Source organism: Mobula birostris, chromosome 10 (assembly GCF_030028105.1).
Source record: "Mobula birostris isolate sMobBir1 chromosome 10, sMobBir1.hap1, whole genome shotgun sequence".
Taxonomy (NCBI): Eukaryota; Metazoa; Chordata; class Chondrichthyes; order Myliobatiformes; family Myliobatidae; genus Mobula; species Mobula birostris.
In genome coordinates this window covers 62906106-62922830 of record NC_092379.1, presented here as the reverse complement: position 1 = coordinate 62922830, position 16725 = coordinate 62906106, and the positions used below count along the sequence as shown (strand labels likewise).

General features: G+C 39.8%; 1 protein-coding gene across 5 annotated transcripts in view; it reads left to right on the top strand.

Moving 5' to 3' along the window:
- The window catches only part of rps6kal (ribosomal protein S6 kinase a, like), a 168910-nt gene that overhangs the window by 127807 nt on the left and 24378 nt on the right, over positions 1 to 16725 (top strand). For 4 of the 5 annotated variants that reach the window (XR_011887512.1, XM_072270358.1, XM_072270359.1 and 1 more), the window contains 2 exons: positions 3785 to 3861; positions 8717 to 8834. Coding sequence is in view for 4 of the 5 variants with exons in the window: in XM_072270358.1 (XP_072126459.1) it covers positions 3785 to 3861; positions 8717 to 8834 (195 nt within the window). In the remaining variant the exon portion in view is untranslated. Of the gene's footprint in view, positions 1 to 3784; positions 3862 to 8603; positions 8835 to 16725 lie in introns of those variants that run through there. The other variant, XM_072270360.1, reaches the window with a different exon arrangement.

Here is a 16725-nt window from a genome sequence, read left to right as displayed (position 1 = left end):
CTAAAAGGTATAAAAAAGACAAACTACCATTTAACTGAGTAACTATGTATTTAAATAAAATGCAAGGCAGATTAGAACACTACAAATAGCTCTACAATACTATAAAAATGTATTAGTTCCAAATAGTTATTGACAGAGGAATTCATCTGTTGTTTTCTGTTGATTGAAAATGAACAAAATCAGCGCTGATACCTAGTCCAAATAATGGACTGGCTTCATACAATGCTTTAGACGATTGCATTCTCCAAACTTTCATTTACATTGTAACATTCAAGATGATTTTCAATATCTTTTATAATTTCTAACTTGTGGAAGTAGTGAAATTGATTCCTTTTCACTCCCAGCTGCTTCTGACATCTCCAAGCCTGAGTGTTTGAAGCCACGGTGAGCAAAACAGTTCCAAATTGTCTTAATGCTTATTTCTCACCAACTATCAGTGACAAAAGTTGCTTTTTGAACACAAACACACACGACTGCCGATATTTAAAAACTGATCACTGTAAGCACGGTGTAATGCCTAACACCCATGCAAGTGCACGTGACTAACACTAGTTAGAAGCTGTTCGGCAACATTCTCCTGCCTCAGTTAAGTGGCATAGTGTCGCTAATAAATGGCTGTTGATTAACAGATGGGTCAATTAAGTGGAATCCACGATATATGGAAAACTGCTGTGGGAATGAAGAGATAAAAAGCCTGGGTTGCATTGGTGCTGTGGGGAGAGGAATGTGTGTTGGTGGAGACAGAGATATGAAGCTTTGTCCCAGTGATAACAGCTCTTTGAAAAGCTCGGAGTAGTGCTTACTGTGCTTCTAGTAATGATAGCATATTGGAGTTGATGAAATGTGTAGAAGGCGATCTGTGGAAACAGGAAGTTGATGGAATATAATTTGAGGACAACGATGGTCTTGACCTGATTTTGGGCCGGGAAAGGAGCAGTGAGGGAAGGAAATGGAAACGGGTGCAGTCGATGGCCTGGTTGGAGACAAATCCACATAGTATTTGGTACATGTGTAGCATTGTGAAAGCAGATTCCTTGGAGAAACGGATAAGAGGAATGGACAAGGTACCTCAAAGAAGAAGGATGGTGGAAGAGAAACAGTGTGAGAGAGTAGGCTTGCATTTGGTAGCAGTTAGTAGTCTGTCATTTTCCTAAAATGGTGATGGAAAAGTTATGAAAGGAGAAAGTTAGTGAAAGGCCAAATGAAAATGAGAGAAAAGTAGAAATTAGCTTGAAGGTTGAACTTTTCAAGCAGAGGCAGGAAGTGCTCTTGATACAGTCAGCAATGTGCTGAGGGTAAAAACGTGAACAGGAGACCTGAATAAAACTGAAACAAAGCATGGTCTACATCCAATCAAGAGATTGATGTACAAAACAGAAAATGCTTGGAATACTCAGCAGATGCAGCTACAGCAATTTTAGAAATTAGAAAACTTAGAAATTAACAAAATTAAAGTTTCAAAGAAAGGGGAGAAAGCAAGGGGACAAGTGGAAGATCTGCAATATCTGTGATTGCTAGACAATAGTATCAACTTTATCAGTGGTTTAATGATGGTTTGGGAGTAGGTAATATATTGGTACAGGTTTAGATATGGTTAATTAGAGAGAAGTCACACCAGCAATGGAAAAATATTTAAAGAGGCTGAGAGGGTAGAAGGAGAGTTTTCAAGTGCTTTGAGAACCACGTACCCTTGATGTTCATTACCACCACCCTCACCATCTTGGTGAGGCGGAAAGGGAGTGATCATTGTTGGCCAAAAACCTATCTGGATTAGCCATATAAGTATAGTGGTTGCAAGATGAATGTTCTGAAGCAAGTATTTCACTTCTTGACAAGGCATAAATAAACGGTTTGGTGGAATACTGGCTTATGTGAGTGCAACATCAGTAATGCTCAAGAAACTTAACAGCATAGAGACAAAGCAGTGCTAGCATCAGCATTCCATCAACCACCCTGAAAATTAATTTGCTCTACTACTGGCATACAGTGTGAACCATAGACAATGTGTTTAGCAGTTGCTCATTCAGACTAGTCCAACAGCATCTCCTGTGTCTGTTACCTGTATGACCAAGAAAGACAAGAGCAGAATGCACATTGGAGCATTACTACCTACAGGTTCTCCTCCAAGTTCCACACCACCTTGGAAATACATTGCTGGTTTTTCGTTGTTGCTGCCTCTAAACCCTGAAACTCCCAACCCAAAATGAATGTCTTATTAACCTCACCAGAAGGGCTGGACTGGTTCAAGAAGGTAACTTACCATTACATTCTCTAGGGTAGTTATACATGGCAATAAATGCTGACCAAATAACACAAGAGTTAACTGCAGGGTGAAGATACGTGGCTAAAGAAGTGGGCACAGAGGTGAAGGCAATGGTTGAGTGAGTGAAGGCGATGGTTGAAGATTGAGAATTTAAGGGAATGAAGCTGAGACCTGATAGTAAAAACGTAGCAAGAGGTGAAATTGGAAGTTAAGGTGCAGTCCGATGAACAATAAGAAGATAATTCGGAGGAGCAATTTGTATGCGGTACCTTGTGAAGATGTGGTCCTTGACATTTGTTTTTACTGTTAAAATAACTAATTGGTTTTAAAACCCATGGGAATATCCCAAAGTGATGAAATGCACCATTTAATGCATGCTTTTTTAATACAGATTCTAGACAACTAGATTCTTTTTCCTGTTCTATATTTTCTTGTTTTATGTTATAATTTCAGAAGTTTTAGTGTTTGGAAAAGACATTTGAGCACTGTTGCCTGGATGTATTGCTTTGCATGCAACAATTTTCATATACTTAAAATCGCTGAATATGTTTATTTCAGCAGGAGCTTAAAAATATCATTTAATTTTATCAAGTGTGAGGTTTGGAAGTTGAAGCAAAAGCTTAAGTACACTCTGGTCAGGAGAAGACAGACAAAATTTTAGATTCAAGGACAAACTGATGTTGAAAGGATCAAAAGTTCATTTATTAGCAAGTATGTATGTAGTATACAACTCTGAGATTCTTCTTCTCCAGGTAGCCCCGAAACAAAGACAACCATGAAAGTCAGTTCAAAGAGAGATGGTACACTCACCCTTACACACATAAACAAAAGAAAGGCAACATGATCATCAAACTCCTCCCCCCCCGTCCACTCAAAAAATACAAGAACATTGGCCCCAAAATCCCCCACCCCCTCACAAAAACACAACTAGAACATTGACCTCACCCCACACAAAAAAACGAAAGTATGAGCTACAACACAGAATATAAAAACCATAAGACTGAAAAAGTCCATAGTCCAGATGCAATTTTGCAGAATTGTCGGAATTATTTAAAGAGCCATGTAATAACCATTGCTTAGGAAACTGTTAGCTACTTGACCTTCTAAGTTTCTCCAGCAGATTTTATTTTTAATTATTTTTATTTTTATTTAGAAATCCAACATGGTAATAGGCCCTTCTAGCCCAACAGGCCTTTGATACCCATTTACACCCACTGTTACTCCAGATTTGAGCAGTCTCTTCGAGCAGAAGTGGAATGATTGGACCTTGAAAGAAGTATAGAAGATCGTCAAATGGGAGATGTGATATTTTCCTGAAAGAATTTGGCTCTAATTAGGGATTTAAAAATATCAAGACAAATTGAAAACTTCCCCACTACTTTAAAGCAAACTGTAAAAGTCATGTGATCAACATTTTCAAATAACGAAGCAGAAAACAAATTGTACAGATATTTTGCATGAAGCTGCCTTTACTTGTGATTGAAATTAATCAGCATTGCCTCTTGCTGTTTTTGTTTACAGGTTCTTATGCGAGGGGGTTATGATGCTGCATGTGATATCTGGAGCCTTGGAGTCCTTCTATACACCATGCTGGCTGGGTATGGATATTTATAAAGCATCACCTTTCTGCAATCACTTTTGAAAATCAGTATTAGTTGTTTTACATTATTATTCCTCAGATTTATAAACTTGTATCTTTAGGAGTTTAATTAGTCCCTAAATTCAACTTAGACTTTCATGATTGCACATGACTAAACTACAGTTTAGCAGTGTGAATGATATTAGAAAAAGAAGTGTATGTATTTATGAAGCCAGTCTTCATTCCCACATTGGAGGTATGATTTTCATGCAGATATCAGTGGTGCTGTTGATGGTGAGGAGGATTGTCATAGGCTACAGGCTATTTGTGATCAATTCATAAATGGGTGAAACAAATGGATTAGTTTGAATGAGTGCTAGATGTGCACTTTGGGAGGTTTAATTAGAGGAGAACATTTACAGGGGTAGAACCCTTGGAAATATTGAGCAACGGGGGCTAGAGTTTATAAGTCTAAGGATCTATAATGGCGATGGCACAAGTAGATAAGATGCTGAAGAAGGCTTATGGGATGCTGGCTTTTAATAGCCAAGACATAGAACGCAAGAGAAGGGAGTTTATGGTATAACTAAATAAAGCATTGGTTAGGTGACAGCTGAATGATTGGTTTTTGCGCTGTAGTAAACACAAAATGATCTGCAGATGCTGTAAAAGATCAAAGCAACACTTTTAGTGCGCTGGATGAACTCAGCAGGCTGGGCAGCATCAGTCAGAAATGATGAGTCAACGTTTTGGGCCAGAACCCTTCGTCAGGACTGAAGAATGAAAGATGGGGAAGGATTTGAAGAATGCTTGTCGCGTCAGTTGATAGACCAGTAATTTGAAAGACAAAGGGGTGGCGTCATAGCCCTGAAAACAATGGGTGGTAGAAGAAGGAGGCGGAACCATGAGGGAGCTGGGGGTGGGGGTAGAGTGAAATAGGGATAGGGAAGGGAGGGGGAGGGAATTACCGGAAGTTGGAGAATTCTATTTTCATACCAAGGGGCTGGAGACTACCTAGACGGTATATGAGGTGTTGCTCCTCAAACCTGAGTTTAGCCTCATCATGGCAGTAGAGGAGGCCATGTATGGACATATCCGAATGGGAATGGGAAGCAGAGTTGAAGTGGGTGGCTACCAGGAGATCCTGTCTGTTGTGGCAGACAGAGTGGAGGTGCTCGACGAAGTTTTTGCGCTGTAGTGTTCTATGATGTATGAAATATGTGTAGAGTTCTGCTTGCCATACTGTAGGAAGGATGGGACTGCAGTGGAGAGGATTCACATTTACCAGGATGTTGCCTGGATGGAGGGTTTCACTTATGAGAAAAGATTGAGTTTCTTTTGCAACACACACACAAAATGCTGGAAGAACTCAGCAGGTCAGGTATAATCTATGGAAAGGAATATACAGTCGATGTTTTGGGCTGAAATCCATTTTCAGGACTGGAAAGGAAGGAGGAAGACACCAGAATAAAAAAAAGGTGAAGGAGGGGAAGGAGGACTTGCCAGAAGGTGATATGTAAAGTCAGGTGGGTGGGAAAGATAAAGGGTTAGAGAGGAAGGAAACTGATAGGAGAGGAGAGTGGACCATGGAAGAAAGGGAAGAAGGAGGAACACCAGGAAGAGATGATAGTTAGGTGAGGAGAAGAGGTAAGAAGCCAGACTGGGGAATAAAAGAAGAGGGAAGGATGAGAGAATTATTTTTACTGGAAGGACAAATTGATGTTCATGTCATTAGGCTGGAGGCTACCTGGATGTAATATAAGGCGTTGCTCCTTCACCCTGAGAGTGTCCTCATTGTGACAAAAGAGGAAGCCATGGACTGGCATATGGGAATGGGGATAGGAATTAAAATGGTTGGCTACCAGGAAATTCTGCTTTCTGCAAATGGAGTGGAGGTGCTCAACAAAGCAGTCCTCCAATTTACATCGGGTCTTACCAATGTAAAGGAGACCCTTTAGCAGAGGCATCAGGAGCACAGATACAACAGAGGACTCCCAACAGATTCACAGGTGAAGTATTGCCTCACCTAGAAGGACTGTTTTGGCCCTGAATCGAGACTTCCTTGATGGGGGATAGAAGTGTATATGGACTGGACATCCATCCATGGTGAAAATGAGGCGGTCAGGGCCAGGGAATTGAAAGTTGTTGAGGAGGTGGAGAGCATGTGAAGTGTTGTGGATGTAGGTGGGGAGGGACTGCAAAAAGGTGTGCAGACATGAATTCATTGGGGCAGCAGCAGGCAGAGACCCGGGCAGTCAGGTTTGTAGATCTTGGAAAGGAGGTAGAAACGAGCAATGTGGTGTAAGGGAACTATGAGTTTGGTGGCAGTGGATGGAAGCTCTCCAAAGTAGATGAGGTCAGTGATGGTGTCGGAGACATTTTTCTGATGGTCCAGAGTCAAGTCCTTTTCAAGGGGTAAGTAAGAGGAGGGTATCAACTGTCCCCTGAGGCAGTGCTTCCAAATTCCAACCATTTTCTGATGAAAAGGTTTTTTTCTGTGCAATGAGGAATTTAATGTTGGAATTTAGAGGCTGAGTATTCAAAATTACGAGATACTGATAAAATTGATAGCAGGAAATTTTTCCCTAGGAGAAGTATCTAAAATTTGAGGACATATATTTCAGAGTGGGGGGTATAAATCTTAGAGGGGCTCTGAGAAATTACTTTTTCACCGAGAAGTTGATTAGAATCTGGAAGCACATCCTTGGGGGGCAGATGTGATAATCTCACAACATTTAAGTAATATCTAGATGTTCACTTCAATTGCTGGGGCATAGAGGGCTATAAACCTAATGCTGGCATAAATTGATATTTGATGGTTAAAATGAGTTTCTTGGGCTGAAGGACCTGTTTCTGTGACTGTTATGATGTATTTGTTTAATTTGATGTTTAAATCTTTACTTTGCCTTATTTTCACATTTGTGCCTTATATCATCTTTTCATTTGGTGGATTCGATTGACTACCTTCAGATTATGTAGTTGAGTAAGTATGAAGTTAGAAAGACTTTTAATGTTGGAATACTGTCCACAGTGAGAGAGTGGAGCAAACAATGAAAATTCAAAGTGCAATGTGGAACTTCATGTTGGAATTTAGTTGTAAAAATTAGTTCATGAAAATATTTGGTTTTGCCTTGTGTAGATTATTTTAATTACCTAAATTTTATTCTGGAATTGAGTACTTCCAGTGACTGCCAGGTCCTCCCACAATAAATTATTAAAATAAATGTTTCCTTCTCCACCTCAATATATTTATCTATGGCACCTGTGCATTTCCTTTAGCCCCACTGATTGGAGTCCAGCTAATTAGAAGACCTTCTCATATTTTTTTCCAACAGTCCACCATCAAATATCATCAAAGTATTTATATCATTATTTATGTGCTATCCCCTTTATCTTCATGTTATAGTTACCCGATCCCTCATTATCAAATGGTTTTCCATGTATTTCTTTTGTTTCCTTAACTACCTAGCAGAAACTTACGCTGGTCTATTCAAGCAATTTGTGCTCTAATCAAAATGACATTTGAAATCTACACTCTCAAGTCTGCCCAGGTCTAGATCATTCTTAAATGACAAGTGTCCAGAAAGTTAGTTAGTCCGGAACTACAAATGGATTATATTAGTTGTAGTGACACTATGTTAGTTTGCGTAAAGATGGGCTGGGGACAAAGAATTGCAAAGAAAATGCAATTACTTTTTATTCCTTACAGAAGCCGAACAACTCTAAATTAAGTATCAAATTAGCGTATATTTTCTAATCTAGAAAATATGGACAAATTATAAAATAACTGTTGGAATTCTAAAAACGATTAGCTACATTATAAAAACGCAAACAACAGGAATTCTGCAGATGCTGGAAATTCAAGCAACACACATCAAAGTTGCTGGTGAACGCAGCAGGCCAGCCAGCATCTCTAGGAAGAGGTACAATCGACGTTTCAGGCCGTTTTAGTCCTGACGAAGGGTCTCGGCCTGAAACGTCGACTGTATCTCTTCCTAGGGATGCTGCCTGGCCTGCTGCGTTCACCAGCAACTTTGATGTGTGTAGCTACATTATATATTGGATCTAGTTTTTAACAGTATATTTATTGCAGGTTTTCACACTTCCTATAAAACTGCCCTCATAAGCACAGTAATATAGAGTTTAACTTTTTTTAATCATGGAAGTCAAGTGTTTGATTGATGCAAGTTACTTGAGTGAATTAACCTTATTCTATTTGAATACATTAATTTTCAGTCCATACATGAAAATGGGGTTCACCTCATCAGGTATTCAGCTTAAAGGATTTAATGTACAAATGACTTAAAAATTATTTACTTATACTAATAAAGGTTTAATATGCTGGTATGATACTCCTGATGTTTTAATAATTAAGAATCTGTGCATCTATTAAAACAGTTTAGTGGAGTTATTTATTTGAAATGCTGCCACTATTCTTAAACCTGGAATAATTTATTACTGAGAAGATTGTAACAAGTTCAATTGCTTTTTTTTTAGCAGAAAAGTTACAAAGAAACCTTACTTCCATAGCCGTAAAAGACTTTTCATCACTGTTTTACTGACCAATCTGTGTGTAGAAAGGTGACTGACCTGCTGGTTGACAGCATGTAAATGATAGTATTTATACTAGGTTGTGTAGGGTTGGTAGATTGGTCACACTTTCTGCTGCTTATCAAATGTGATATGTGGGTGTCATAACATAAGCTTTAGGTTCAGCCTGATGCTTACCCATAAGATAATAGTCTTAATTCTGAACCACAGCAGTATCAGTGAATGTTGTTACAAGAAAATTGGAAGATGGGAGTTACTATTGGAAGATCGGAAGTATTATTCAACTCACTGATTCACTTTTTCATGTTTACCTTACGGGCCAGTTATACTCCTTTTGCCAATGGACCAAATGATACTGCAGAAGAAATTTTATTACGGATAGGAAGTGGTAAATTCTCACTGAGTGGAGGCAACTGGGATACAGTTTCAGATGCAGCTAAGGTAAAATAAATTTACGTAATTATAGTAATATTTCAATTTCTAAAGCATTGTTTAAGACCATAAGACATAGAAGCAGAATTAAAGCACCTTCCCATTGAGTTTGCTCTGTCATTGCATCATAGCTGATTTATTATCCCTCTCAACTTCATTCTTTCGCCTTCTCCCCTAACTTTTGATGCCCTGACTAACCAAGAACCTATCAGCCTCTGCTTTAAATATACTGAGCCACATAGCCTCCACAGACATCCGTGGCAATGAATTCCACAGACTCAGCCCCCTCTGGCATAAGAAGTTCCTTCTCATCCCTGTTTTAAATGGATTTTCCTCTAGTCTGAGGCTCTGCCCAATGGTCGTAGACTCACCCACTAGAGGAAACATCCTCTCTGCATCCACTCTAGCTGGGCCTTTCAGTATTCAATAGGTTTCATTGAAATCATCCTCATTCTTCAAAATTCAAGTGAATACAGTCCCAGAACCATTAAACACTCCTCATATGTTAACCTTTACATTCCCAGAATCATTCTCGTGAACCTTAGGACTGGCTCCAATACCAGCACATCTTTTCTTAGTTAAGGTGTCCATAACTACTGATAATACTCCAATTGCAGTCAGACCAACACCATGCAAATCTGCAGCATCCTTGCTCTTATATTTTAGTTCCCTCAGAATGAATGCTAACAGTGCATTTACTTTCCTTCCCACAGACTCAACCTGCAAGTTAACCTTTAGAGAATTCTGTACAAGGACTCCACATCCATTTGCACCTCTGATTTTTGAATTTTCTTCCAATTTAGAAAATAGTCTACGCCTTTATTTCTTCTACCAAAGTGCATTACCATACACTTCCCTACACTATATTCCACTTGTCACTTCATAGACCATTCTTACAATCTGTCCAAGTCCTTCTGCAGGCTCCCTGCTTCCTCAACAGTATCTGCTTGTTGGATTCTGGTGTTTTAAATCCAAGGTGCTTTTAGAAATTAGGAATGAGGCATAAAGCTTGTTGCTTCGCAATCATTTTATTAAGAGTTGATAGAACAAAGGGAACAGGAACAGAACATCAACAAGGGGTCTTACTACTTGAAGAAGAGAGAACTAAAGATACTGCTTAGCATAAAGCAGCTACTTTTAATAATAAGGAACATTCCATTCAAATCTATAGATACGGTTAAACCAATTAGAAAATACTTATTCCATACTGCAGTAAAATTAACCGATGAGAAAACACTTATTCACTTAATGAAGTACAGAGATGTTTTCAGAATTATACTTTGTATAGCCATTAGAGGCATATTAAACTGTTATGCATATAAAGGCTAATAAAAATACAATCATTTATAAACCACAAAGGAAATGACAATTAAAATTAAGCAAACAACAGGAATTCTGCAGATGCTGGAAATTCAAGCAACGCACATCAAAGTAAGAGATTTCTTACTAACTCTTCCTTCAGTTAGTCCTGACGAAGGGTCTCGGCCTGAAACGTCGACTGGACCTCTTCCTCGAGATGCTGCCTGGCCTGCTGCGTTCACCAGCAACTTTGATGTGTGTTGTTAAAATTAAGCAGTTGAATCGAACAATCGTCCCTTTGATTCTAAATCATACATTTAGAATCATTACATTTAAAAATTCAGAGGTAGACAAGCTGTTGTCATATCTACAGTACATTACATATAAAATAATCAGAAAAACTACTTGGGTAATAAAATATCAAAGGGTATATAGTCTTCAAAGTATTCATAAGATTATGTCATGGTTAGGCAGATTAGTAGGCACATTTATGTGAATTTGAACTATTCTGTTAATAATTGCCTTTAAACAAGTAAAACAAATTTATGATAAGCCATATTGGTATGAATAATATGACTCATAATATTGAGTAACCCCAGCTTCTGTGATTTAAATGAATCCAGTCAGAGAAATTCCATCCGTTGGATTGATATATTTTAGCTGCATCTTTACGAATATGGTCAGCCAAATTATGTCTTCAGACTCATCAAGTATGTATGTAGGTACAACACTCCTTGCCTATAACTGTACATGTTCCCCCCTTAACTGCTAAGAGAAGATCTAATACTATACAATTCTGAAGGATTATCTTGCGTATGGCAACCATTTCACTTGTTACTTTTCCCAAGACATCAGCAGTGTAATTGCTCACTCTTTCTAAGGCTACAGCAACATTTCTAATTTCTCTTATGCTCTTTGCAACTCTATAAGATGGGAATAAAACTGAAGCAAAATGATCTCCTTCTGAAATGTCTTGTTTACTTCTATACTGGAGGTAAGGATTAGGTGTGTATTTACCTTGTAGGAAAACATATCCTAAATAAGAAGTTCCTAACCAATAACATGGAAAAGAGGTGTAGGCTTCTTTTCTGCATGTACAGTAAAGTACATATTGTTCCATGAACTGAGACCATTTCTTATTACTTGACAGGAGCTTTGTTGAATTGTAATATTTCTGTTTGTAAATGATAGAAGTATAATTTATAAGTCAACTCAACTGGCACATTATGACTAGGGAAAATTGGCAAAAATATAACAAATAATAGTAGAATAAACTTCATAATGTCCAATAGTTGTCGACTTGTTTGAAGTCTTCTGGCTGATTAGTGATTTGCTCACTATGGGTCAGCGACATACTTACGGTGACCAATAGGTTATCACTTTAGCTAGTTTGGAGTGGCTGGTGTGCATCCACTTACTTTTACCTTCTACCTTCGCCACTGAGTTGGTAATTAACAGCACTTCCCATCCTGCTCCCAGTGGATCCTTATGTGGTTTCTCAATCCGGAGCTACTCGCCAGGAATCAGGGTGTATCCTCCTCCTGTTGGATCTTCCCAAGCAGCAGAAACCAGTTGAGAAGCAGACAGTGCAGCTTGGGTTAATTTCACACAGTAGCTTATATAATCTGCCGTAATGTGTACATCAACCTCTTTCAGACTGAGGGCTCCTGGTAGTGACATTAGATGTCCTGTTACCACCTCAAATAGACTTAGTTTAGTTTTCTTGCTTGGGATTGCTCTGATGACCTACATAAGACCACAGGAAGAGCTGTAGGCCATGGTACTCCTTCCTCATGATACTTATTCGTTGTTTGATAGTTCCATTCATAGAAACATAGAAAACCTACAGCACAATACAGGCCCTTCGGGCACAAAGTTGTGCAGAACATGTCCCTACCTTAGAAATTACTAGGGTTACCCATAGCCCTCTATTTTTCTAAACTCCATGTACCTACCCAGGAGTCTCTTAAAAGACCCTATCGCATCCACAGACCTATCGTATCGTATTCATTCATTCATTTGACTTGTTATGATGATTGGTGATGTGAACTATGAAAAGACCATTAAATGTTCATCAGTGAACACAGTAGCTGACAAACACTCCCAGTGAAACGTGTTCTTTGGTCAGTTATTGTGACATGGCAATTTCCAACTAGGAATATAAACCTTGATCAGAGTTTTTGCTGTGTGTGTGGCAGTGGCTGTCCTTTCTGGGATAGCTTCCACCCATCTTGAAAACTTGTCCACTTTTACCAGCACGCCTGAGTATCCTTAAAACTTTGGTAAAGAAATGTAGTTCACTTGTAACTGTGAAAGTGGACCTGGTAGAGAAGGAGCACTTACCTGTGGTGGCTTTTCTACTGCTCCAGGATTTGTTTAATGGCAAGTCATGCATCTTTCAAACGTTTGCTGAACTTGTGCCCTGAACTTTGGATTCCACCACCATTGGGAGAATCTGTTGATAACCTTTTGTACTCCAACGTGTCCTGTAGAGTTTATTTGCTATGCCAGATAAGGAAACAATGTAGTTGGGGCTACTAGTCTATGTCTATGACTAGTGCCTCATCTCCGTGCTCCCTCACTGTTTAACTTATCATCTTTCTCCATCCAGAACCACTTTTCCTATGGAGAACACTGAGCTTGCATGTCTGGAATATCTTGTACGTTCATCTGTGATACAGAGTTCAACTTCGTTTCCATAATTCCAGTTGTCAGGTTCACTACATACGTATGTTCTTGGTACTCTGTTGACCAGCTGGCTGGTGTATTCACAGATTCAGGGTATCTTCAACCTCTTGCTCCGGATGTAGATGGTACACATCTGCTTCAAGCAGACTTCAATCGTAGTGGTCCCCAAAAAGAGCATAGTAACCTGTCTAAGTGACAATCATCCAGTGGCACTTACGTTTTCAGTGATGAAGTGTTTTGAGAAGCTGGTGTTGAAGCATGTCAGTTCTTGTCTGCGTAACGACTTGGACCCACTCCAGTTTGCATACTGAAGCAACAGGTCTACAGCAGATGCCATCTCATTGACTCTTCACAAAACTCTGGAACATCTGGACAGCAAAGATGCATAGATCAGGATGCACTTTATCAATTAGAGCTCAGCATTTAACACCATCATCCCCTCTAAACTAATCAGTTAACTCCAAGATCTCGGCCTCAGTTCTCCCTTCTGCAATTGGATCCTGGAGTTCCTCGCTTGTAGACCTCAGTCAGTTTGGAATGGCAAAAACATCTTCTGCACAACCTCCATCAGCATAGGAGCACCGCAGGAATGTGCACTTCACCTCCTGCTCTACTTGCTTTATATTTCTGACTGTGTGGCTAAGTACAGCTCTAACAAGTTTGCTGATGACTCCACTGTTGTGGGCTGTATCAAAGGTGATGAATCAGCATATAGGAGGAAGATTGAAAATTTCACTGAGTGGTGTAATAACAACAACCTCTCACTCAATGTCAATAAGACTAAGGAACTGATTGTAGAATTCAGGGGAGGGAAACCAGAGGTCTGTGAGCCGGTAGTCAATAGAGGCCGAGAGGGTGAGTAACTTGAAATTTATGGGTGTCACTGTCTCAGAGGACCTGTCCTGGACTCATCATATAAATATAATTATGAAGAAAACATGACGGCGCCTCTACTTCCAGGAGTTTGTGGAGATTCGGTATGTCATCAGAAACCTTGGCAAACTTCTATAGGTCTGTGGTGGAAAATGTGCTGACTGGCTGCAGTATGGCTTGGTATGGGAACACCAATGCCTTTGAGTGGAAAATTCTATGAAAGGTAGTGGATTCGGCCAAGTACATCACCGGTAAAGCTCCCCCAACCATTGAGCAGATCTACATGAAATGTTGTTGTAGAAAAGCAGCATCCATCATCAAAGATCCTCACCACCCAGGCCATGTACTTTTCTCACCGCTGCCATTAGGTAAAAGATACAGGTACCTCAGGACTCGCGCCTGTGGGTTAAAGAACAGTTACTATCCCCAACCATCAGGCTCTTGAACAAAAGAGGTAACTACACTCATTCGAGGTCCCTTTTCTCTTGTTATTTCATGCTTGTTACTTATTGCTATTTATTTATTACCTGAATTTGCATAGATTGCAGTTTAAAGTTCCTGATGTTTACAGTTACTGCTCTATAAATTTGCTAAGTATTGCCACAGAAAAGGTATCTTAGGGTTGTATATGGTGACATGTACGTACGCTGATAATAAATTTTACTTTTGAACTTGTTTTACTTCTTCCTGTGCTGCCTTTTTTGCAGTTTCATCCGTAAATGCATTTCCATGGCTTTCCATTGTAGTAATTTTGGAATATCTTCTACATTTTAATACAACAACTTCTGATGGTGGTTGCTAACATCCAGAAGTTCTTGTACCAGTTGGTCTTTCTTCATCGGGGTTCCTAAAGCATCTTTGTCTCCATAGGTTTCCAAAATCAGGAACAACTCCAAAGTCATATTGAGAATTAGCGTAGATGTTAGCTGATCTTCCCGCTGTGAACTTACAGGCTTCAATTAAAGCATTTAGTTCTGCCTGTTGTACAGAGGCACCAGGAACCATGTTTCCTAATGTCAGCACTTCAGTTCCGGAAATCACCAATCGAATTCCTCTCTCAATTGTTGAGGAGTCAAAAGTGTACAGACCTCTACAGCACGCAGTCCATCTCCACGTTTTTGAATTAAGACTGCCATCTTGTGTTTCTCATTTACAGGGTAAATTGTCTTCCTGTATCAGGAATTTTAATGCAGACATTGTAACAATGTCACTGTGAAAGTCTGAAACACTTTAAATTGTTCTTCCTTAAGAGTCACAGGGTCACCTGAGCATTTCCTATCCTTCAACAGATTGTTGAGTAATAGTTGATGGATCTGCCATTAGCTTGTAAATACATTGATTTGCAATGGTTTCACCTTTAGTCCTGTGTGTCTTCACTCCCTTGATCTTTTGTTGGAGAAAGCTGTGACATGGCTGTCTTACTGTTTTATCACTATCATTTCACTTGAGTTGCAAGGGGCCGCTGAAGAGTCCATGTCATGTCCATCCCGTAATCCCTTGGAGTTCAGATGGTGTCACCGTCTTGGAGAAATTTTTAATGTAGGCTGTAATTCCTCGGCTGGACCTTCAGAAGTAGGTGTTTTGCAGGGTGGAGTACCAACAGTAGCATCAATGGCAACATTGTTAGAAGCATCACTAACAGGAAGGACCTGGAAAAAGCATCATTAACAGCAAGGACCTGGACCGATTGCAGTTTGCCTATCATCATAATAGGTCAACAGCAGACGCAATCTCCACAGCTCTTCACACGGCTTTAGACCACCTAGACAACACAAACACCTACATCAGGATGCTGTTCATCGACTAGAGCTCAGCATTTAATACCATCATTCCCACAATCCTAATTGAGAAGTTGCAGAACCAGGGCCTCCGTACCTCCCTCTGTAATTGGATCCTCGACTTCCTAACCAGAAGACCACAGTCTGTGCGGATTGGTGATAACATATCCTCCTCACTGATGATCAACACTGGTGCACCTTAGGGGTGTGTGCTTAACCCACTGCTCTGCTCTCTGTATACACATCACTGTGTGGCTAAGCATTGCTCAAACACCACCTACAAATTTGCTGACGATACAACCATTGTGGCAGAATCTCAGGTGGTGACGAGGGGGCGTACAGGAGTGAAATATGCCAACTAGTGGGATGGTGCCGCAGCAACAACCTGGCGCTCAACGTCAGTAAGACGAAAGAGCTGATTGTGGACTTCAGGAAGGGTAAGACGAAGGAACACGTACCAATCTTCATATAGGGATCAGAAGTAGAGAGAGTGAGCAGCTTCAAGTCCCTGGGTGTCAAGATCTCTGAGGATCTAACCTGGTCCCAGCATATTGATGTAGTCATAAAGAAGGCAAGACAGCGGCTATACTTTATTAGGAGTTTGAAGTGATTTGGCATGTCAACAAATATGCTCAAAAGCTTCTATATATAGTTGCACCATGGAGAGCATTCTGACAGGCTACATTCACTATCTAGTATGGAAGGGCTACTGCACAGGATCGAAAGAAGCTGCAGAAGGTTGTAAATCTAGTCAGCTCCATCTTGGACACTAGCCCACAAAGTACCCAGGACAGCTTTAGGAAGCGGTGTCTCAGAAAGGCAACGTCCATTATTAAAGACCTCCAGCACCCTGGGCATGCCCTTTTCTCACAGTTACCATCAGGTAGGAGATACAGAAGCCTGAAGGCACACACTCAGCGATTCAGGAATAGCTTCTTCCCTTCTGCCATCTGTTTCCTAAATGGACTAAGAAGCTTTGGACACTACCTCACTTTTTTAGTATACAGTATTTCTGTTTTTGCACATTTTTAAAAATCTATTCAATATACATAATTGATTTACTCATGTTTTTTTCTCTCTCTCTCTCTCTTTCTCTCTCTCTGCTAGATGATATATTGCATTGAACTGCTGCTGCTAAGTTAACAACTTTTACGTCACATGCCAGTGATAATAAACCTGATTCTGATTCTGAATTACCTCCTGAAGTCGTGGATGCACTTTCTTACATTGTTTCAGTTCAGTTTGAAACGCCATACAATATA